We start from the raw sequence: 23,482 nt of genomic DNA, 5'->3' as shown, positions 1-23,482 counted from the left end.
AGACCAGGGGCGGGCAAACTTTTTGGCCTGAGGGCCAAATCGGATTTCCAAAATTGTACGGAGGGCCGGTTAGGGGAGGCTCTGCCTCCCCAAACAGCAAGGTGTAGCCCAGCCCCTGACCCCTATCCAACTCCCCCCTGCTTCTCGCCTCCTGATGGCCCACCCCCGGGACTCCTGTCCCATCCACCACCCCCTGTCCCCTGGCCGCCCCTGGACCCCCCTTCCCTGACTGCCCCCGGCCTCCCCATTCAACCCCTCCTATCCTTCCTGACTGCCCTCCCAGGACCCTGCCCCCACCCCCGGCCCCTGACCACCACCCCAAACTCCCCTGCCCTATATCCAATGCCCCCTACCCCCTTACCTCGCTGCCTGGAGCACTGGTGGCTGGCGGTGCGGCTGCACTAGGACAGGCTGGGCTCTGCAGCTGCGCTGCCCCAGGAGCTCACAGCCCTCCCCCCCCCCCCCCCCCCCCGCACTTCCCCACCCAGAGCACTGTGCCAGCAGCACAGTGAGCTGAGGCTGCGTGGGAGGGGGAACAGCAGGGGAGGGGCTGGGGGTGAGCCTCCTGGGCCAGGAGCTCAGGGGCTGGGCAGGAGGGTCCTGCGGGCTGGATGTGGCCCGCGGGCCATAGTTTGCCCACCTCTGCCTTAGACTGTGATTCACAAAAGGCAACACGCTAGATGGAGAGCTGTCTAACCTAGCCCAGGGGGAATGCTGACAAGAGGGCTGTATACATTTGCACATGTGCTCTCTCTCTCTCTCTCTCGCGCCCAGTGACTGTTCCGCTGTAGATAAATACTTAAATAGTCATTGGGCCACAGAGCAAGAGAGAGAGACTCTGTAGCCTAGTGGTTAAGACACCCACCCGGGAGGTAAGAGACTCCAGGTCTGCTCCCCCTGCTCTAATCATTCCATTATTTATCCACAGCGAAACAGCTTCAATAGGGGAGACAGTGGGCCCCACATCAGAATATCCCACAGTGCAGTGATTAGAGTGCTCTCCTGAGAGGTGGGAGACCCTTGTTCAACTCCTTTCTCCCTCTCTGCCTAAGGGAGGAAATTGAACTTGGGACTCCCACATCCCAAGCAAGTGTTCTAACCACTGGGCTAAAATTTATAAGGTGGGCTGCACCACCCTCATGTCTACCAGATCAGGCCCTGCACACAACTTAAGAGGGCAAATGCATATCTTCCCCTGGTTTTTGAATCACTCTGGGGCATAGGTGGGAGATACCTAGAGGGAGGCAGTGTGCACATGGCCAGAGGCAGAAACATAGGTCCCTAGGGACAGTTGTCCTGAAAATTTAGTGAGTTTAGGTGCCTACAGGGGTGTCGCTGTTGACAGGCACCTCCTACTGGGCTGGCACTGAAAAATCCTTAGGGCTCTCCCATCTGCCTAGGTAGGGGTCCCTATGATACGAATTGTGTTACAGTCCTTTTATGTTGAAGTGACTCTTGGCTCCCATTCCCCAAGTCCGTTGTGTATGGTCTCAGATTCCCTAACCCCAGAAGGGGGTAGCGCCACCAACTGCCTGTTAGGCTCACCTTGGGACTTGCTGACCCTACTGTATGTGGCCAGGGTTGTTGTCTCCTTGTAGGCACAAGGTGAGGGGCTCCCTGAGCTGTTCCCAGAAGGCTTCCAGAAGTCATCTTCGGGAGCTGTAGAGCAGCCATCTGCTCTCTCCCAGACCTGCCCAGAACCTGTTGGGAACTTCCTGGTTTTAAGCCCTTTATTCCACCCTTGACATGATTGATAGGGCCGGAGGAGTGGGGTCAGCCTTGCCCACAGCAGCTCTTTAACCCCTTCCTTACCGGTTCAGTGTTTATACCTCCTGTCACAGAAGTTTAGGCAGCAGTTTTGTGCATCGCACAGGAGCCAAAACTAGGTCTTAGTACCTGAATTAGGTACTTAACTCCTTTTGAGCATTCAGGCCTCTCGCTTCACATTCTGGCACCTGGTTGTTAAATAAAATAAAAACAGATGACGTATATTAATCATGTACCGTCTACAGTATTCCCCTCCTATTGGTTATTTGTGCATCTCCCACCTTCCTGCCCTTAGCCAACATGATCTCTTGTCATTATTCTTTGCTCTGTCTTTGTGGTTAGATTGTAAGGACCTCCGGCGCTCTGACAAAAACTTTGTCACCCTCTATAACTTGGGGAAAAAATGTTAGTTAAGCCCCCTGCGCTCATACTTGTGGGGGTCATCTTTTTTTTTTTAGTCTGTGTTTGTATAGCACCTACTACAATGGGACATGAGCTGTGACCAGGACTTCTAGATGCAAGAAGTAATGGGCTTAAATTGCAGTAAGGGAGATTTAGGTTAGACATTAGGAAAAATTTCCTAAGTGTAAGGATATTTAAGCACTGGAACAAATTACCTCGGGCGCTTGTGGAATCTCTGTCCGTGGAGGTTTTTAGGAGCAGGTTCGACAAACACCTGTCAGGGATGGTCTAGGTCAAGGGTTCTCAACCTTTTTCTTTTGAAGCTCCCGCAGCAGGCTGTAAAAACCCCACTGCCTACCTGTGCTACAACAACTGGTTTATCTGCATATAAAAGCCAGGGCCAGCGTTAGGGGAAGCAAACAGGGCAGTTGCTCGGGGCCTCATGCCACAGGGGGCCCTGCAAAGCTAAGTTGCTCAGGCTTTGGCTTCAGCCCCAGGCGGTGAGGCTTTGGCTTTCTGCCCTGGGCCCCAGCAAGTTTAATGCCAGCCCTGCGTGGCGGACCTCCTGAAACCTGCTCGCGGCCCCCTTGTTGAGAACCACTGCTCTACAAATAGTGCATAGACCTAAATTACAAATAAAATTCGAAAAAATCGTTACAAATCAGTGATTTGTAAATCAATTTGTACAGTGTAAGATGTGCAGTTCCTTGCTCTGTTTCGAAACTTTTGTTTGCTACAGTTAATATTTGTATTGGAGTAGTGTAAAAAAGCCGTCTTCAGAACTAGAGCCCCTTTTTGCTATATGTTGTACAAACCCACAGCACCGGCCCCCAGGAGCTTATAATCAGTTGACAGGTTCCTGTACCACTGTACATGGGGTCAAAAGCTGTTCAGTTCATCTTCAAAATAAAATGTATTTATTATGAACTTGAGCTGTTGTCACATCATTTTGTGGCTAGGTTTTAAAAATTTGTCATGGGAAATGATTGACAGTAACAGAAGTTAAAATGCCTACCACCGGAGGGTATAGCACATTCTGACATTGTTGACTACCTGAGCATAATTCTCATTTTTTAATATTTTTGGGTTCTTACTGCTTTGATCTCATTTAGAAGGTGGACTTCCCCTTATAATTAGCAACTTTCTTCTTAAAATAACCAGCATTCTTTAAGATAAAGGGTAAAAGTTGTCTTTAAAATTTTTAAGTGATTTGGTTCCTGAGGTTTGAAGCAAGTGGAGTGTCAACTTAATACTGAGGAAATTAAGTGAAAGGCTCTGTTGCAGATTATTTCAAGCAATTCAGTTTTCCATTTCTGTTAAACGTTGAAGGAGAAATTCCTTCACAGGAAGGGAACATAAATGATCTTTGTTAAGTAAAATTTGTTTGTTACCATGTTTTTCCTATCTAATAGAGTTTACTTTTGGACAATGGTCAAAGAAATGTGCAGATGAACGAGATCCAGAATTTGCACCACCTTCCAATTACTTTGTTTGTCAAAAGAAAGCCAATAACTACCAAAGCCAGAGTTGGAACAAGCTTGGATCCTCTCCTGAGAAACTGGGACAGGAATCAACACAGAACAAGCAGTTTCCATCGATGCAGAATTACCGCAACAGCTCAGAGGATCAACAACCAGTTTACCAAAGTCTAGATGACATGTTGTCTTACTACAAACAAATGACTTGAGCTTATCAAAAGCATAAGCAAGAATCTTAACTTAAATAAGTGAAATAGAATTATGTTCTTAGCATTCACCTATTGTTTTCCCCAGATTTGGGGGAAATAAGGTTCCTGTAAGTAGATATCTTATTAATTAAAGAAATCTGTTATGTGAAGTAAGGCTGTCTGAACTGTATCACACAACAGCCACGCATTTGCTCCATCAGTCCTGTATTGTATTGAAAGGATAAGTTTTGATGGTGGTATTTGATTGTGGAATTTGACACTTATTCTTTACTCTCTAACCCTATTCTTTGTTATTGTTCTGCATTTTGCCCCTATTTTGAAATTTACAAATAGAGATGTTATTTTAACTAGATAAAGCTTGTTTTAGTCCTTTTTTCAGTGACACTTCCTCTCCCCCCGCCCAAAAAAAAAGGGATGTTGTTATAAGAGCTAACTTCTAAGAAGTGTCAAATTGAGAATACTCTGACAAACTGAAAATCAAGTCCATTGATAATATGGTCAAATACTTCTAAAGAAACAACATGCAGCCAGTTACCCCTATTTGCTAATTAAACCGTCTAGTGTTAAATACAAAACCCATTTACCAACATACTGACATTACTTTTATATGCTATTGCAATAATTGTCGTATAACCAAATTGATGGGCACACTACTACTGCACTTCAATTAGCTAAATAGACAGTGGGCGGTGGTTGATATTTAGAAAAAATAAATTCTGATTTCAGGGGGCAATTTGGATCATTGGAGTTTGTATTTTGAAAGCTTATACAAGGACACCAAGATAGAAGAGTAAATTTTGAAATGAAATTTCCCAAATTGATAGTATTTATAAGGTTAAGTGACAGTGGCAAAGTGATAAGCACGGCAGCAAACACTGAAGTGGGCATGGAGACAGTCAATGTTTTATTCTTGTAATAGTGCTTTTCATCCTAGAGTCTCAGAGTGCTTTGCAAAGGTTGGTAAATAAGAGAATCCCCATTTTACCAATAGAGTCAGGAGTGCCAAAGTAACTTTGGTTTCATATTTCTGTTAAATAGATTTAGTGCTTGTAAAAGGTGCTGCAGATTGAAAAGTTTAATCCACCCAGTGTGTACAGTTCAGCTAACAGTGCAAACTTCTATGCCTTCCTCTCTGATGTTTCAACCCTGACCGGGACCCATTTTTAAGGGTTGAGAGGGGACGTCCATCCCCCTATCCCTTTCATCCTCTGAGTTTCTCCCAGTGTGAAAGAATTTGAAGCAGCAAACTAGAAGCAAACTGTTTTGATAATAATTGTTTGGGCCATCCAGTCACCTCTCTCCTTCCTGCAAAACAAAAACACATAACCATGGATTTCTTTCTAAAGAACTCAAAACAATTAGCCAGTTTACACTGAAGTAAAATGAGAGGAAACCGTTCTAAATCTGGCCACTTTTATTGACAGTCAAATTTTTTAACTTTTTTTATAGTGATAAGGTGGCACAACAAAAATGGATGTTTTTCAGCTCTGATCTCTCTGGTTTGTGTCAAAATTAATGCCCACCAGATGGCAGCCTAGTACTTACTTGCTAGTAACAACTCACTGCAATTGTTTTCATCCATGTGGACAATTTATGTACCATTCCCTTCCCAGTAGGATTTGAGGAATTACCTGTATGCATCTCCAGTACATTGACAGACTATTATAGAACCCATAACAATTATCCCAAATGCTACACTGAACAATGTATAGCTCAGGATCTCTGGGCTAGTATGCAGCCCTCTCTACATTTAGGCAGCTGCATTCAAGAACGACACCTGCAGATGGAACCCAGAGCTGAACGTGGAACGGGCAGGGCAGTCTTAATGGAGTGCCATTAGTTGTGGAATTTGCAGACATTATGCTGAGGTTAAATCTTGCAAACTTTAGGAACTAATGCATTTTTGAACTCATGTAGCAAATAGCTCAGCTATACGATGTCCCCAGCACTGTGCCCCTGGAATAAATAACCTAGATTCCTCTTATAAATAAACAGCTTCAGTGTATGAGGGACAGGAGAATGGTTTGTTAGCCTAGAAATGTTGACATATCATTTAAAGAATGTAATGGTAGCTAGAATGTATGGCAGTGGAATCTGTTGAAAAACACAATTGGCTTTTGATCAGAGATTCAAGTGTCAAAGTCCTTTACAAATATTAACTAAACACCTTCAGGAGGTAGGGAAGTAAATAGTACCATCTCCATTTTATGAGAAGGGAAATTGAGACCGGTTATGTGACATGTTCAAAGAACCACCAGCAGAGGAGGATAAGGATTTGGGAGTTCCTGATTCCCAGTCCTATGTTCTGGCCACTAAGCCACGCTAACACTGTACTCCTATATAATTCTGAGGCTCTCTTTTCCCCTAATTTACTGCTTGTCAATTTACCAATCAAAATATGGGGAGGACTCTTCTCCCCTCGCAGAATCAATTGAAGCCTAAGCCCATTGTGCACATTCTTAAATTCCTCTTAAATTTTAGGCCAGAGTAGTTTTGAAACGTAGGTGAGCAATGCTGTGTAAAAAGCAAGTGGTTTATACTATAGGGTTCTGACCTATTGTGACACGTAAATGTTCAAGTTTTAGAATGTAGAACTTGGAGCAAGTACCCTGTTCTGTTCTCTTTGGCAACTAATATAGCTTATAATAGCAACATTCGTGTTCGGATTACCTTTTAGGGGGTTGGGTTTTTTTTAATCAACAGTAGGCTGCATTTAAAGCTGTGGGTTTGATGCATCTTAAATGATCGAGGTAAGAAATTCAAGACATTTTACTGCAAAAAGTTCTAATCTACTGCTGGTTCCCATTTTGAAGCTGTGTTTTGTCATTACTTACTGAAAAATAAAATCTCTGGTGTTCATTAACTAGATGCTAAATTGTACTTAGTATTTGTACTAACTTGTGTTCTGATCAAAACCACATCCGGAGAACCAAATAAAACTGGTTAGGAAAACCAACAGTTGGTTGCAGCTAAGTGAGCAAATCACCGAGGCTGGAAAAGGGTTATGGCCTGATTAAAACACAAGACGCAATTAGAGCTAATAAACATGATGTTTAGAGGCCCAATGCAGATTTCCTTGTCTGAATGTCTTGAATAATTTGGTATTGGACTTGTGCATGTGAGCTCACTAGTGGATTTTTCTGCACAGATATCACAATCTGGCCCTAAATATCTTGCTCAATTAGGAATAAAGGGTGGGTTTTTAAAGGTGCCAGGCACCCAACTCTTGCTAAATTTTAGTGGGATTTAGGTACCTAACTCCCCTGGGCCTCTTTAAAAATCCTAGCCTAAAGGTATAAGCTGAGCCCACAGAAAGATATGGCAGCTAGAAAGTAGCAAAATACCTTGTGTGTTGGACATTTAACATTCTTTTAAAGTGGAAAAGTCAACGTGACTGCTGTAATAGACCTGCAGCAGTATGTCATCTAGTCCATTCGTCTTCCACTCTAGGAGTGTCTCCGCCAGCCCAGACTTCAGTACTTTGTCCAATTCAGCTTTAAATGACCCAAGCAATGTGGCTCATTAGGGTGTTAATCATGGAATGCTACTCAAACTCCAGGAGGAGACAGCCTGCATAGTTTAAACACCACACTAGCATTTATTTATTGTCCTAAGCTGGTGTGCAGTGTTGCTATACACTTTTACACTGCCTTTGGATTCCACACCAGAAGTGGCTGCATTTCTGCAATGGGTGAAGCAATTCCTGCATGCAAGTTTTTATCATCTTTCTGGGTAATATGTTTGCACTACTACTTTCCTCCTAGGATCTCAACACTTTGCAAATATTCAGGAATCAAGACTTGCATCCCTGTTCTGAAGTAGGGGAGTTTTGCTGTCCCCACTTTACAGATTAAGTGAAATTGTAGCACACTATGTCTATCATTCAAGGTCACAATACGTCTGTGGCGGAGCAGAGCCTTGAACTCAGGTCTCTTGTCTCCCGGGTCTGCATTATTTGGAGTAGAAACAGAGATTTAATTGGATCTGAGCAGACTCCTGCAAAACAGCAGCCAGAATGTTTTAAATTTTGGGCTCAACTTGAATAACAAGTTGTTCGTTATTGTTTCCTTTGAACTCTATTCACATCTGTTCCTGTTCTATGTTCCTATTTTGCCTCCCATTTTAATCACTGACGTTAAGCTTTCCACCACCCCCATTCCACTCAGACTTCCTGTTTTCTGGACCTTTCTGTTTTTTGGGTATATGTGACTTGGGAACTGTAATGTCCTGGGTTTGGTTCTGAAAACGTGCCTAAAAAGCTAGACTTGGAATAAAGTAGAATAACTGAAGGCAAAGGGTACTGATTTCCCATCTTATATAGTAAACATGGCAGAACAGAAATTAAAATGAATGTAAAAATTCATCAGGAGCCAATTTGCATGCCAATGTCTGGATTAGCTAGCCCTTAGCCAGCCATAGAAATTTGAACTTTCATAAAAATTAGTGTGACGCTTCATTAGTTCCAGCTGAAAGTTTACTTTGTAATTAAGAAAATTTGCTTCCTTTTCCTAATTAACCTAAATGTAATTGATCTTCCACACTGAGGCACCTGCAACTATATTTAGAATAAAAGTAAGGGCTACCACTCTGGAAAGTTTAAAATATCTTTAGTTGCATGATGGTAGCCTGGTCTAGACAGGAGACCAGACTTTTGCTCTGCCACTAACTCACTCAATGGCTTGATTTGTGGCACAGATGTACTTTGCAATAGCCACCTTTATAAATTCACTAATTAATTAATGGGAAAGTGCAAGGTGATGGTGACCTTATAATCAGTTCCATTTTAGTCTCTTGAAACCCAGTCTTTGCCCTGGACTCTGCTGTTATCAAAGTGGTAAGGTAGGCATGTTCATGCTGAAGAGGTGTGCTCACCCTTGCTTCTTAATGGCCTAAAGTCTTTATCATCTCCTCCTCCTCTTCTGTTATTCTTAGCCTCCTTGCCCACTTCTGTATCTGTAATTCACTCTCCAGGACCCATACCATTCTCAGCATCTCTGCTGGGGCTGCCAACAAGAGTACCTAACTGTGGGAGCCGATTCTGTGAGGTGCATAGCTGTGCAGCAGGAACTACAGCAGCCATCTTACTTCCTATACCACCAAAAGCTGTCAGAAGGTAATAACTTTGAAAAACAGGCCTAAAAATAAATAAAATTATATTCAATGCATCAGTTAGTTTAGCACCCAAGTGTGCACCCAATATTTCAAATGCCAGTACTATGACTACACACAAGTATTTGTGCATGCAATTAGCTAATTAAATACACTTGTGCGTGAAACAACTATATGTTGGTATAGCAGCTGTCTATGCAAATTAGGGACACAGCTGTGCATGGATTTTGCACCTACAGTTGCATATCTCAACTTTATGAAAATCAAACCCTATTTTTCAATTGATCTAAATATGCAGACACAGATCAGGCATCAAATACATTGTACTGGCCAAACAAATACTCATACTCAATTAAGAGAACCTGGTGTAGCCTCATGTATACAGAACAGGGGTTGTCAAAATCATCTGTAGAAGTGGTCTGTATGTTTATGACAAGCACTGCGGTTTGACAGCCTCTGAGAGTTGGTACCACAAATGATACATATTCAGAAAATGGTTTTTATATCTCATATACACTTACATTCCCTTTGCTATTTCAGCTGCATATGATATTCCCATTCACTTTGTCCTTCAGCTGAGACATGGCACTAGATTCTGTTCTCATTAATACTAATGTAAGTCAAACTGATTTATCTAAGATACTTGTAGCATGCAGAACATTAATTTTTAGATGCCAAATCCAGAGTAGATCTAGTGTATCAGGATTTGGCCCACTGTCCATAAATTTGAATACATTAATTTTAAAAAGTCAAAATGAGACAAGTACATCGCAATTATAGACATCTTTTATTATCTTTCACCTTTCTACCCTTTGTTCTCTCCCATGCTTTACCCCATCCCTCATTTTGATGTTTTCAGCTTAAATTGTATACTCATGCACACCAGGGCATGCTTGAAACAACAAGAAAACAGTCTGAAATTCCTGTGTGGTATTGCTGTGTGCTGTTAAATAACTGCCACGTTCCAACAGAGGTGGCTTCATTTCAACACTGGGGGAAGCAATCCATTTGTACATCAGTTTAGTTAGTTTGCAAAGCTAATCCACTTCACAGTCCACCCGGATCAATTAATACCTTAGACTGTAAACTATTATTATTAGTCAAATGTAACCATTACTAGCACTTTTTACTATTATTCCAGTGGAACATATTCCTTTTGGTCACCTTGTCTGCAGCACAGGCCTATGATGGAAGATAGATTTTGTTTCATCATCTGTTTTCCCATAGATCACATCAAATGAAATACCCACAAGTGAAATAGCTACATGGGTGATATGAGTGCCAAAAGGAGTGATGCCAAGTTGTATGAAAAGTTTAAAGTGGCAGCACCGGAAATGCTGGCTCAAATCATCCAGCTGCTTGCATTGTGCCATAAAATGAACATCCATGTGCCACGAGGGGTCAAGAACCTCTTCGAGTTCACATGGGAGGAGCTAACAGTAACGACAGAAAGGAAAGCCATCACTGGAGAATACTGTCCTGTGGTCTATTTAGTCCCCACCATGGAATCATCTTTCTCTAGCACGACCTACAAGAGCCATACGGGGACGAAATCTATCCCCAAAGGCACAATGCCAGAGCCCAGCTATCTGTCTCCTTCAGCAGAAAATCAACAAATACTCCTCAAGTTCCAGCAAAGGTCAGTCCACCTGCTGAGCGAACTCCTCAAGCTGAAGATGAAGGTGATGATTGATTCTGTTACTGGTAAGGACACCTGAGTAATGTAATTACGTAAGTTTTCTTTCGCTACACCGACAGAACACCACAATGGAACCTGCCTCTGGCCTGGGAAACTGTGCTAGAATCTTTACGGTAATCCCTTGCTCCCATTAACCATGTTGAAATATGACTGTAGCAAGTGTGCCTGTGACCCTAGCATGGAGAGGCCCTTAGACAGTCATTCAACCCAGTTATCTCTACATCTGTTCAATGCCTTTGAGCAGATATGGCAATTCAGGTAACTTTCTACATAGTTGTCAGTCATAGAGCTTAAGGCCAGACGGGACCCACATATCATCTAATCTGACCTCCTGCACATCAGATCACTACCCACACCTAGTTACTCTTGCACTGAGCCCAATCACCTGGATTAGACTGAAGTCTTACAGCCCTCTGGAGGGTAAACTATTGTGTGCCACAGGCAGAGAATGGGAGGGAGCTAGGTGCATCGATGCCTGAGGCCCCTGCAATGGCAGAGAACCGATGTGGTGAGTGTGCCCAGATGAGCCTAGTAAGCAACCCCCCATCCAGCATGCTAGAGGAAGGTGAAACCCCCACTCTCCAAGGTCCCTGCCAATCTGACCTGGGGGAAACTTCATTCCCACTCCCTAAAATGGTGATCCCAAGCGTGTGAGCAAGACCCAACAGCTAAGCATCTGAGAGAGACCATTCTCTGTACTGCCTCAGTTAAACTGATCTGCTATGTCAAACTTTTCAAATGACACCATCAGCTCTGGAGGAGACAGCATATTAAGACTTCTATGCACTTGTTATCTTAGGGAGAAACTGATTTATTGATAGAAGATGGCATTAACAGGGAGAGACCTCTAATTTTTTTCTACATGATTTTTTTCCCCTCAGGATGTAGTTCCGATGAGGTTACCAGAAAGTTTTTGGAGGCAGGTCAGCTGCTATGTCCCAAGAACCAGGAGGAGGCTACTGAATTAATGGCACAAGCACCCAGAAAAAGAGGTGGGGGTAGAAAACAGTATCCATGTTTTTGAAGGCTGTGATACAATTGTATCCTTCTTATGGGAAATAAAATAAATAAGCTTAATAGTTTGCCTGTATAAGTGGGCCTTTTCTAACAAGGATCTCAAAAGGGCTTTACACATGCTAATGAATTCTCACAATACTCCATGAAGGTATCCATTTTACAGAGAAGGGGGACTGAGGCCCTGAGATATTAGCTGACAGAAAATTAATGGCAGAGCTTGGGAAAGAACCCAGGATTCCTCAGTTCTAGTGCCCTCCTCTGTCCACAATAAATAGATTTCCCACCTCTTTAGTACTCTTCACTGTTCTAAATTCATTATTATTACAGGCTCCAAACAAGTGTGGGACCCTACTGTACTAAGTTGTGAACAAAGAAGAGCTCCCAGGCTACATAGACAAGACAAACAAAGGGCATGGAGAAGAAATTATAATCATAACCCCATTTTACGGATGAGGCAAAGAGAGATTGAGTGACTTGCCCAAGGTCATGCAAAAGGCTATGAAAAGTAGGGAATTGAGCCCAGATCTCCTGAGTCCCAGTCCAGTGATTTAACCCCAGGAACATCTTTCCTCTCTTCCTCCGGCCCCAGGTTTATAAACCAGGCTGACAAAACTTGTGACACAACTGAGGCGTCTGTCTTTATTTCCATAGCTATTTTCGTTTGAAAGTTCTTGTTTGGTTTTAACTTCTAAACCCCAGTTTCTGCTTAATCCCAGTGTCAGCCAGCACCTGCAAGCCCATCCCTATTTCCTCCACCATCCAACTAATACACCAAGTCTCTGTGTCCTGCCTAACCTTCTCACTCGCTTCAAAGGAAAACAAACTACCGAAGGCCCCAGGTAAGTGTGATTCCTAGGGAACGCCTCACCCTCACCATGAATAGCAAGTGCTTTACCCTCAGCCAAAAGAAAGGCCCATATAGGAGTCTGTGACAGGCAGGGTGGGGGATCCCTCATCTGCATTATTAATATCAGCATCACTCCCAACTACACAGGCAAATATACCAGCAAACGGTGGGAGATGCTATACAGCCTGGGTGAAGTTTTGACTGAACTATCTATCTTAGTGTAGTAACGGGAGCCATATATGTACCTAAGTGCCTTACAATCTTTTTTAACACATTTATTTACCACCCAATGCCCCTGTGAGATAGGTCAGTGCTATTCTCTCCATTTTACGGATGGAGAAGTAAGGCACAGAAAGGCTAAGTGACTTGTCCAAGCTCATACAGGAGATCTGTAGCAGAGCAAGGAACTGACCCCACATCTCCTGATTTCCCGGCTAGCATCCTAACTCCTGGATCATCTTTTCTCCCCGCCCCCAAACAAGCAATCTTCAGGATCTTTTTATTCAGATGAATGTAGAACTGTATTCCATTTTGGTATTCTGCTTTTTTCCCTTCAAGGCTCCTTCCCAAAATCCCTTCTACTGTTCCCATGTGTGTGTTGCATATACTGACTTCTGCTTTATTCCATTACAGTTACAACTGCTCAGAAATTTCCTGATGAAAAAGGGGAGAATATTTTCATGAAAAATATCCCCACTTTTCAGATGGCTTTAAAATTACAGTGGTTTGTAGATGTGATGGAGCAGGGTCTGAAAAGGGTACTATGGCCATTCAGAGACAAGCTACTGCTTCTTATTATTTTTAGGGCGGAAATTAATATAGCTTTCAGACAGGTACAACTTGTCCATGGGGAAAGGGGGGTTAATGTAATCTCAGCTCCCCCATCCCTTTGCACAGATAAGATTCTCAGGGCAAGGGCAATAAGAGGGACTGTTTAGGAGACTAGCTGCTTTTAGTCTTTGTCTCAACATTTACTTTTGCAGGTTCCTCTAAATTCAAACCTATGCAGGAAGTGATAAATGTTGACCATCAGCATGACCCGTGCCCTGAAGCCAGGCAGAAGCTCAGAGAAATGTGCCGACAGATGTAAGCATCTCCAATGGCCAAGGCTAAAGCCTAAGGCGTTGGTGGGAAAAAGACTAAAGTGGTGGGATAGGAACATAGAAAAGTCCATGCCAGATCAGATTTATGGTCAGTCTTGTTCAATATCATGTCTCCAGCAGTGGCGAGCAATAGATTTTTGATCGAAAGGCAAATCCATAAGGGACAATTATGGAATAATCTACCCACAAAAGTTTCTTCCTAATTCCTCTGTTAGTGGCTGGTTTACAATGAAGCATGAGGGCTCATATCTCTAAAACTGTTTTTGGCTGATAGGTTTCTCTTGTCTGATTAACTTCGGGTTTCAAGGAAATATGCATTTTAAAGAGTTGTGTTTGTTTATCTGGCATAGAAACAAACACTCTGAGCACATCTGTATTGACCATGAAGCTATAGGCCCTCCCTCCCAGGTAGCTGACTTGAATTGAAAGACTAGAATGCCAGCAAGGTTCTCTGGAAGATAACTTTTCACAACAACTTATGAGAGATAGATATATATATAACTAGTGCCTGTCATCCTGAGATACCCCAAAATGCTTTAAAGACCACAAAGATTTCAGCCATCTCTGGAGCAGAACATAATATCCAATCTGCATCCCACAACAGTGTCAGAGGAGGGGAAGCAAAAGGTTAGTTTTTTAAATTGAAAATGCAGGGGGAATTTGTGATGACACAATCTGTAATTACCCAAATTGGAATTTAATGAGGATGCTATGGTTAAGGCTCCTATTTGTGAGAAATGTTCCCTTTGATCTTTCCTGACCACAGGAAGATAGGATCTATAAACAACTATTAGAAATGTAAAGAGGGGGAAATGATCAGTATTAGTAAATGGAAGGGGATGAACTCAGCAGGGGAATAGAATATTATCTTCAAGATGTATAGAGTATTACATCACTGGGGGGGTTAAAAAGAAAATAAAAACTATAGCAAATAAAGTGCTATAAAAAGAAGAAGGAATGGGTGGCTCAGAGAATTGCTAGTGAGGAATGAACTTTTCATGCCTATATTGACAGGCTGATAGTTGTTACCATCGGACGGCTAGCTGGTGACCAGTCTCACATCTGGTTCCCATTGGCTAGATATCCACATGACAGAAAATTGGCACTGAAGGATGCCCTTCGTGGTAGTCCCAATAGAGAGGCCAAGAACTGACTGAAAGAGCATCCCTCTCACTTCTAGAGATGTCCCCCCCGACCCAGGTCAGGGATGAAGCACGTTAGCGAGTGGAAAGGCTCGGCAGTGGCTTGCACTGTATCTCATTGTGTGTTACTTGTTTTGTGGATGCATTTCTTTTCATCCAATACCTTTCAGAAGCAGTAAACTCACTACTTTAAAACAGAGAGTGAGAGAGAGAAAAAAATTAGTAAGATTCTCTAAAAAGAAAAGGGGGCAGGGCCCTTTCTTGACAAAGGTGTCTCCCCCACCCCCCAAAAAAAAAAAAAAAAAAAAAAGCCTGACTTGTACAGTAGTAATCTCAAAATAAATGCAGAGGGCCAGACCCTCAGCTGGTATAAATTAATGAAATCAATAGAGCCACACCTGTTCATGCCAGCTGAGGGCCTCACCCCCTGGCCTCATGAGTTTGGAATGTTTCAGAGACAGACAACTCCTTTATTCCTATTCACTTTAGAGAGGAAGAGAAGGCTGCAATGAAAGCAAAAGGCCACACCAAACCCCTAATAGTGCAAAACTATGCCGCTGTGCTCGGGTCACCGTCCATCTCCTCTAGGAAAAGTGGGCAGCTGGTCCCACCGCCAACAGAACGCAAGCCTAAACCACCAAAGCTCTATTTTGCCTTTCCTGATGGGACAGCATTTATTTTGTATCCTTCTATTGAAACCAAGGGAATAGGGTGGTTTATAACAGGATTTACAGGGAGATGCTTCTTCTGTGCCACTCCACAGCCACGAACTGGTCACGCAATATCAGGCCCTAGATTAACATAGGCTCCCCCGATACTAATCCCCCTGAACCACATAGTAGCGACACAAGTACCATTGCCTTTCCTTGGTGAAGTATCAAAATATACAGAACATGGTACAAAGAAAGAGTTGCTGAGGGAGCCAGGCTTTCGGGTTAGTTCCCTACGGATGTCCAAAGAGGAACAAAATATTGTAGATAGTTACTGAATGCTCATTCTAAGGAGACATCAACCCCTGGTATATCCTAGGGGAAAATAGTGTTCATCCATGAGTTAGATATTTTTTGGTGAGGGACTGGGAGGGGAGGATTTATAGTGGCAAGATTAATAGACGCTAAGGTTGACTGCCTTCCAATGTGTCTTGAAGCGAAAGGAGAACAGTGCTTTTTCATGGGCTAAGAGAAAATTCAGACTGGAAAGTGATCAGATTTAGTTAGACACACACGAACACATTCCTGCCTATAACACACCCTTGTACCACATAACAACCCAGGATAACATAGTTGAGAGAGAAGATGAGTTCTCCAGGTGCTTTGAGGCTCAGTGGATTCCTGGAGACTACTTTGATCTGATTTCCTGCACCCAATGACAGATTAACCTTTCCTATTCCCTCAATTGAAACCAACTTGTTCCCCCTGCATTTGTTCCTACTGCATTTGTCTTGATCCTAGAGATCAGAGAGCCAGCCAATGGGTTCTAAGAAAAGGTGTGCTCAAGCCACACTGAAACAAAAAGTGGAAGCATTGTCTATAAAAGCATTGTATAGTATTTGCTTTGGTTCTCGCCTGACTGCTGGATGAAGTCCCACATTTAGGACCTAATCTCACGCTGATTGAAGTCAGTGGGAATGGAGAAGGTCATTGGCTTTTGCCATGTGAACATAAGAACGGCTAGACTGGGTCAGACCAATGATCCATCTAGCCCAGTAGCCTGTCTTCCGACAGTGGCCAATGCCAGGTGCTTCAGAGGGAATGAACAGAACAGGTAATCATCAAGTGATCCATCCCCTGTCGCCCATCTGGTCCTTACATGAACCATTACTAGGGATGGGTGAACGCCAGAAGACTCAAAGGTTTGGTTTACCAAGCACTAAGAAGCTCAGATTACTCAGCCAAACCTCACCTAAGGCATCCAGATATCATTGGCCTGCCAGACTGTGAGTGAATCTCATGGGAGCAGGTGATTTCTAGGGCTTTTTCCTGGGCTGGAAAGACCATAAGAAAAGCCCCTTTTGCGACATTTACAATGGTCACGCTTAAAATGTTTCTATTCATTTGAAAGATTTTACTGGCCGGAGAGAGATTTCTATTATAACTGGTAGACTCTCTCAAACTGGTAGAAAGTGCAACCACTCTTAGTGCTCAGCTGCCAGGATGATTAGGGTGGTGTAAGCATTTAGGTTAGATAGATGGAATAGATTAAATTAGATTTTGTCCCTTTTGCTTCTGGTCCTAATTATGATCAGGAAGTTCAAAGACATGGAAGTTATTATTATTCATACGGTAGCAGCACCTGGGAGCCCCAGGCATGGAGCAGGACCTCTTTGTGCTAGGTGCTGTACAAACACAGAACAAAAAGATGGTCCCTGCCCGAAAGCACTAACAATCTAAGCATGCGCTTTTGTACATTTAGAAATGTAACCAAGCTGTTTTGAATCCCCAGATAATTCCAGTTCAGGTTCAAAGAACACACCAAGTTTTGGATCCATTTTTTGTGCTACCCAAGCAAGTTTTCCCAATGCTAATTGTAGGCCAGTGATTTTCACTGAAAACCCCTTTGCCTAGCATAGCTGGAAACGTTGGCATCCAGCTGTCATTCATAATTAATAACCCCGTCCATCCCCCAAAAGACCCTGAAATTGTTGGGGATAGTGGGGAGACATGCAGCGTCTTTCCCAGCATAATTTAATTTTCATAAATTAAACTTTCAGTTCCAGTCCTTCAGGAGGTTCACAGACTGTTAAAAGGCAAGGGGGGGACGAGGGTGCTGTCTGAACTAGTCTTGACTCCTTCCCTCCATCTCTCAGGCAATTTCTGCCCACTACCTTTCTCCAAAGGAACTCCATTGCAGTTCAATTTGTGGTTGTTTCACAAGAGCTCATGTTCAGTTTGACCTTTTGACTGAACTGGGAATTAAGAATTTAAAGCAGCTAGTCAAAAAATTCGTATCATTTCTCTAGTTTAAATGAATCCATTCATCACATTTTATCCAGTCTCTGCTTTCTAATACCTTTCTAATATAAATGCTTTCTAATATAAAACACAAAGGGCTCATTTGGCGACATTCTTCCTTTTTTTATTCTGTTTCTAGCTCCTCACTTTGGTTAATAGAATCAATTGCTGCAGTGTTGGTTGTGACGATGTCAGTGAATTAAGCCCTTAAAGAACTGGCGCTCGAGCGAGAGACAGCCCCTGTGCTCAGTCAGACAATCTTTATTCAGCTGTCTGTAATTCAACCTAATCTCTAATAGTTTAGCAAAATGCACATATCATCAATACTAAGGATGGAAAGGCGTTTTGGAAGTATTTGCAGCCAGGATCGGGTGTTTGCCACTATGCCAAGATGCTATATAATGGGAGTAATTGGTAGCACAGCAGTAACTTTGTAGCTGATAGTTATTTCTAGATGGAGGAATTGCTCTTATGTTTTTCTACACACAAATACCCACCCAATTACCTTTCAGGCTGAGTGACTTATTTTAGCATCAGAAAAGCATCAAGAAAGAACAAAAGTAAAGTTTCCATGGTGTATGTGTGTATGTCACCCTCTTTGTGATAGTCTGCAGCAGAACTGGTTGGAAAATGATTTTTTTTAAAACACATCCACAATTTTCATTAACATTTTTAAAAAATCATTCTTGTCAAAATGGTCATTCCAAAATTTTGACTTTTTTGAAAAGCTTAATCCCCCCAAATTTTTTGGCAAACACACTGTCAAACACCCAAAAATGTTCAGGACCAAAAACATGTAGATTTTTGACTGGAAATTTTCAGGTGTTTTGTTTTCTGATGAAAAATCAACCATTTTCAAGGAGGCAGACACTCTGCACAAATTTTCACATTGTCAAATTTTTTGTCGAAAAATAGTTTTGACCAAAGATCTTCATCTAGCTCTCATCTGCCTCAACCATGAGAACACAATGGCTACTGTCTCTACACATAAACACGGTCCTTAGAAATTTGAAGTACATGAGAAAAGGCATTACAGCTTCCTAACTACAGACACCACACTTATTATTTATTTTAGTAATCTATACTGGTGCTGTTCATCAGTGCTGTTCATCAATGCCTTGCTTCCTAAGAAAATTTCCTTGTTCCTTGATATTACAAAAGTTTTATCAAACTGTCAGGGTTCCTTCCCCACTCTGAACTCTAGGGTGCAGATGTGGGGACCCGCATGAAAGACCCCCTAAGCTTATTCTTACCAGCTTACGTTAAAAACTTCCCCAAGATACAAACTTTGCCTTGTCCTTGAACAGTATGCTGCCTCCACCAAGCGTTTTAAACAAAGAACAGGGAAAGAGACCACTTGGAGACGTCTTCCCCTCAAAATATCCTCCCAAGCCGCACACCCCCTTTCCTGGGGAGGCTTGAGAATAGTATCCTAACCAATTGGTTACACAATCATCAAAGACCCAAACCCCTGGATCTTGGAACAATGGAAAAATCAGTCAGGTTCTTAAAAGAAGGGTTGTATTAAAAGAACGGTAAAAATCATCTCTGTAAAATCAGGATGGAAAATACTTTTACAGGGTATTTAGATTCAAAACACAGAGGATCCCCCTCTGGGCAAAACCTTAAAGTTAGAGAAAACAGGAATAAACCTCTCTCTTAACACAGGGAAAATTCACATAAAACAAAAGATAAACTAATCCGCCTTGCCTGGCTTACCTATACTTGTTGCAATATTGGAGATTTGGATTAGGATGGGTTGGAGAAGATGGATTTCTCTCTGGCCTCTCTCAGTCCCAAGAGAGAACTACCACTTAAAAAGCACAAAACAAAAGCCTTCCTCCCCACCCCCTCCCAAGATTTGAAAGTATCTTGTCCCCTTATTGGTCCTTGGGGTCAGGTGCCAGCCAGGTTAGCTGAGCTGCTTAACCTTTACAGGTAACAGGATGTTGCCTCTGGCCAGGAGGGATTTTATAGCACTGTATACAGAAAGGTGGTTATCCTTCCCTTTATATTTATGACATAGCCAAAAATCATAGATCTTGTACTGTGCCCTGAATATTGTCAAACTCTGGTTCTAGTGGCCATGTGAATGGAGCTGGTTCCAGAGATGTAGGACAAAGGTATTCCCTTAGAGACTATTCTGTGGTACAGAACTTATGCTTCTGCCAGGGTACTGTTAGGTACTGTGAGTTTCAGGAAATGGGGCTAGTGTGATGGTGGGGGAGGAAGGGAAGAAAACAAATATGGTTGCCTTGGGAGGCCAAAAATGTCTTGGGCACTGTGAGGTCCAAATGCAAGAACTGGAGTTGGTGCTTCTTCTAATGTGGCAAGATGCAGTTGGACAGAGCATCCCAGAAGGTCTCTTATATGTAAGTAAAAAGAAAAGGAGGACTTGTGGCACCTTAGAGACTAACACATCTATTACAGCATAAGCTTTCGTGAGCTACAGCTCACTTCATCGGATGCATGCCGATGAAGTGAGCTGTAGCTCACGAAAGCTTATGCTCTAATAAATTTGTTAATCTTGAAGGTGCCACAAGTCCTCCTTTTCTTTCTGCGGACACAGACTAACACGGCTGCTACTCTGAGACCTTATATGTAAGTGTTGACAGTACTTGACAGTATGTATAAGTTACCCAACAGGAAATATTGCTGCTTGCCAGTTCCCCATGTGCTGTGTGGGGAAAACAATCACCCTTCTCTTTAATAATGCTCCAGGTCTAGCTCTGCTGGCCTCTTTTATAGCTGACTACCAGGCATGTGTGCATTATTCCTTCAAAGCCAGGTGAGTGGATTTTAACCTACTTCTATAGTGTAGATAATTCATGGGGTGGGGGGGAGGGGCAAAGTACTGATGCCCGTTTTCCAGAGCTGTTGAGCAGCTCCCATTAAATCCTGGGAAATGTGGGAATTCAACACCTCTGAAAATCAGGCCGGGGGATCTAATATAAGTGATTGACTGAGTCCCCACCAACCGGAAATGGTGGCTTATTGCACTGGTGTAGATGGTGGTGGAAACAGTGGACGGAGCAGTACATGATACAGTGTCATGTATCAAAAGCAGACTGAAAGAAACAATAACCATAGCTCTAAAACAGAAGAGCACATGTTGTGAGAGAGCTTAAAATATTTGCAGCTAACATTATAACCCGTGCATTACATAAAGCCTATTGATACCTAGTGCATGCAATGACTTTCTATTACAGGTGCAACCCTGTCACAACACAGAGCTGACACATTGCAACCGTAGGGGTTTGAAATCATCCAGAGGGGTGGTGTCAATGGGGCAAGGGGGAGAAATCTTTCTAAACTGTAACATTTAATTTCTAAGGTATGAGGACTTGCCAGTGCTCTTGGATTATGGTTTTTCATACTTTATTATTGTCTATTTATTTGTATTACCATAGCACCTAGCAGCCCCAAACTTGGATCCGGACCCCCTTCTCTATTGTATCAAACAGATGCTGCTTGTCTTTACTTTCAAGGCCCTTGCAGGCCTTTCCCCATCTTCTGCTTTGGACATTCATTAGGCAATGTTGCCATATCAGTTCAAGAAGAGGTGTGCAAGGACATTTGAATGAACTAGTAGGTGGTTTTTGTTGTGTTCTCGTCAGTTTAGGCCTCAATCCTGCAAACACTTAGGCACCCAAGTAACCTTATGCACGTGCGCAACAAACCCATTGACAACTCATGCATAAATTTACTCATGTGCTCAAGTGTTTGCAAGACTTGGTTTTTGGTAATTCTGTATTGCTTCCATTTGGGTTGTGCATAAGACTCTAGGCTCCTGGAGTGCTTTTCCAGCTAAGGACACCAGCATACTTTACAAATATTACCTAAGCAAGCCTCTGAACCCTGTGAGGTAGACATTATCATCTCTGTCTTACAGATGGGTAGACTGAAGGCACAGAGAAGTTAAAAGATTCACATAGCTAATTGATAATGAACAAAGGAACACAACCCAGAGGTCTCAACTCCAATTGAATGGTTCCTTCTCATTAATAATAACTGAATATACTATAAAAAAGAGTCTCCTATAACTAAGGATAGGATTCTGCCATGGAAGCCTCGCCGAATAGCTGGCCGGTGGTCAGCCTGGGGCAGCGGCAGCGGTCAGTCCTGGGGCTGCCAGAGCAGCGGTCCCCAGCCTGCAGACCAGTGGGGACCGCTTTATCTGGGGCTGAAGCAGCAGCGGTCAGCCCTGCCGCAGGAGCAGTGGTGGAGCTGGAGCAGCTGCAAGCCCTGGGAGTGCTGTGTTTCTACCCACAGGGTATTTTTAGTGAAAGTCAGGGACAGGTCACGGGCTTCCGTGCAATTTTTTATTTATTGCTTGCAACCTGCCCCGACTTTTACTAAAAATATCCGTGATAGAATCTCACCCTGACCTATTACTTACTGTTTGTGCTTAACATCCCCATCATTCTTTCTGGAAGAAAGATAATTAATTCTCCTGACCCTTAGTCTTTGCACAGAATGGTATTGGTGCTTATTAATGGTGCATGTAAGAGTTTGATCCCAGTGGGTGTAACTGATGGTTACAGTGCATGCCATAGCTCAGGTAGAAAAGGTCATCAGAGAGCTGAGCAATGTGTATGAAAGGGAAGGGGAGCAGAACAGAGCAAATCTGTTCGAGTAGTGGTGCCCAGGGTTGCGCTGGGTTTATGTGATTCTCCGTAAGAGTGTAAAGATCTTAGTTGAGAATTCTCCCCTGAGTGTTGGATGTTTATTATGATCAGTCCAGCCAATCAACACAAAGTCTAACTAGTATTTCCCCTTCTGTCCTGCCCAGCTGTTCACTTGCATTGATGATGGATCTTGAAGGAGGAGCAGTCAGGGACAGAGATGGATATTTGACTCACAAGTGGAGTTGGGCTTCAAAGACCCAGACTTTTCAGTCTTTAGAATTTCAGGTACAAAACTGAACTCTTGCTAAGTGCCAATATTCACAGACCTAATAGAGTCAAAAATTATGAACATTCCCAGACTTCAGAATAGCTGTCTGTGTAGTGTGGTTTTGCACCAGGAACACTTTTGATCCTGTCTGAGTTCTTCTGTTCGATGTGATGGTGGTAGATGCATTGTATTTTATTTCTGCCTATTCCCTCTGATACTACTTTGGCACCCAGTCTTAATCTGCAGATTATTTCTAATGTATCAAACCTGAAATAATATGGCCTTGGAAAGATGTAACTTGTCATCTCAGTTTCCAGCTATAGCTTCTTGAAAAAGATGGGTCTGCAGCATTATTAGTTCGAAAAGAAGCTGTGTGCTACCAGACTGAGGAGACCTTCTTAAATGAAGGCTGAAATTTTCAAAGTCTCCTAAGAGATATGGGTGCCTAATTCTGATTACTGTTTATGGAAATTTGGCATCCAAATCACTTGGGTGGCTCTAAAAATCTCAGCTGAATTGTTTAACGCTAACTCAGATAGGACAGGTTGAATGGACTGAAGATTTGAGAACCAGAAGCTTCACTGGTTTGTGCTCACTGAAGAAAATGTAGCTGACGCTAGGCTATCTCCCAAGAATTAATTACCCCAGGATGCTAATTGTTTCTGTTTGAGGGTGTTCTCCTGGAATACTGCAGACTAAAGCCCAAATCCTGTGAGATGTTGTTTTGAGCACCCTCAACTTCTGGTCTGAATGAAGCAACCATACAAGTCGGAAATCACAATCCTGTGGGGCTGTGACAAATTCACAGAATTTAACTTTGAGAAGTTTCTCATACGTCACTTCATTTTCAGAACCCCCTGTA

General features: G+C 42.8%; 2 protein-coding genes across 4 annotated transcripts in view; both read left to right on the top strand.

The window, feature by feature from the left end:
* The window catches only part of CCDC174 (coiled-coil domain containing 174), a 29,060-nt gene extending 24,852 nt beyond the window's left edge, over nt 1-4,208 (top strand). For all 3 annotated transcript variants that reach the window (XM_037903904.2, XM_037903903.2, XM_043552093.1), the window contains one exon: nt 3,582-4,208. In XM_037903904.2, the coding sequence (XP_037759832.1) occupies nt 3,582-3,856 (275 nt within the window). In that variant the 3' untranslated portion in view covers nt 3,857-4,208. The remainder of the gene's footprint in view (nt 1-3,581) is intronic.
* A 4,120-nt stretch (nt 4,209-8,328) lies between these two features.
* The window catches only part of C7H3orf20 (chromosome 7 C3orf20 homolog), a 49,546-nt gene continuing 34,392 nt past the window's right edge, over nt 8,329-23,482 (top strand). The window contains exons 1-8 of the mRNA XM_043552094.1: nt 8,329-8,969; nt 10,193-10,669; nt 11,546-11,656; nt 12,398-12,520; nt 13,512-13,614; nt 15,263-15,454; nt 20,360-20,512; nt 22,517-22,637. Coding sequence (XP_043408029.1) covers nt 10,231-10,669; nt 11,546-11,656; nt 12,398-12,520; nt 13,512-13,614; nt 15,263-15,454; nt 20,360-20,512; nt 22,517-22,637 — 1,242 coding nt within the window. The 5' untranslated portion in view covers nt 8,329-8,969; nt 10,193-10,230. The remainder of the gene's footprint in view (nt 8,970-10,192; nt 10,670-11,545; nt 11,657-12,397; nt 12,521-13,511; nt 13,615-15,262; nt 15,455-20,359; nt 20,513-22,516; nt 22,638-23,482) is intronic.

Source organism: Chelonia mydas, chromosome 7 (assembly GCF_015237465.2).
Source record: "Chelonia mydas isolate rCheMyd1 chromosome 7, rCheMyd1.pri.v2, whole genome shotgun sequence".
Lineage (NCBI taxonomy): Eukaryota > Metazoa > Chordata > Testudines > Cheloniidae > Chelonia > Chelonia mydas.
This window is presented reverse-complemented; position numbering and strand designations above follow the sequence as displayed.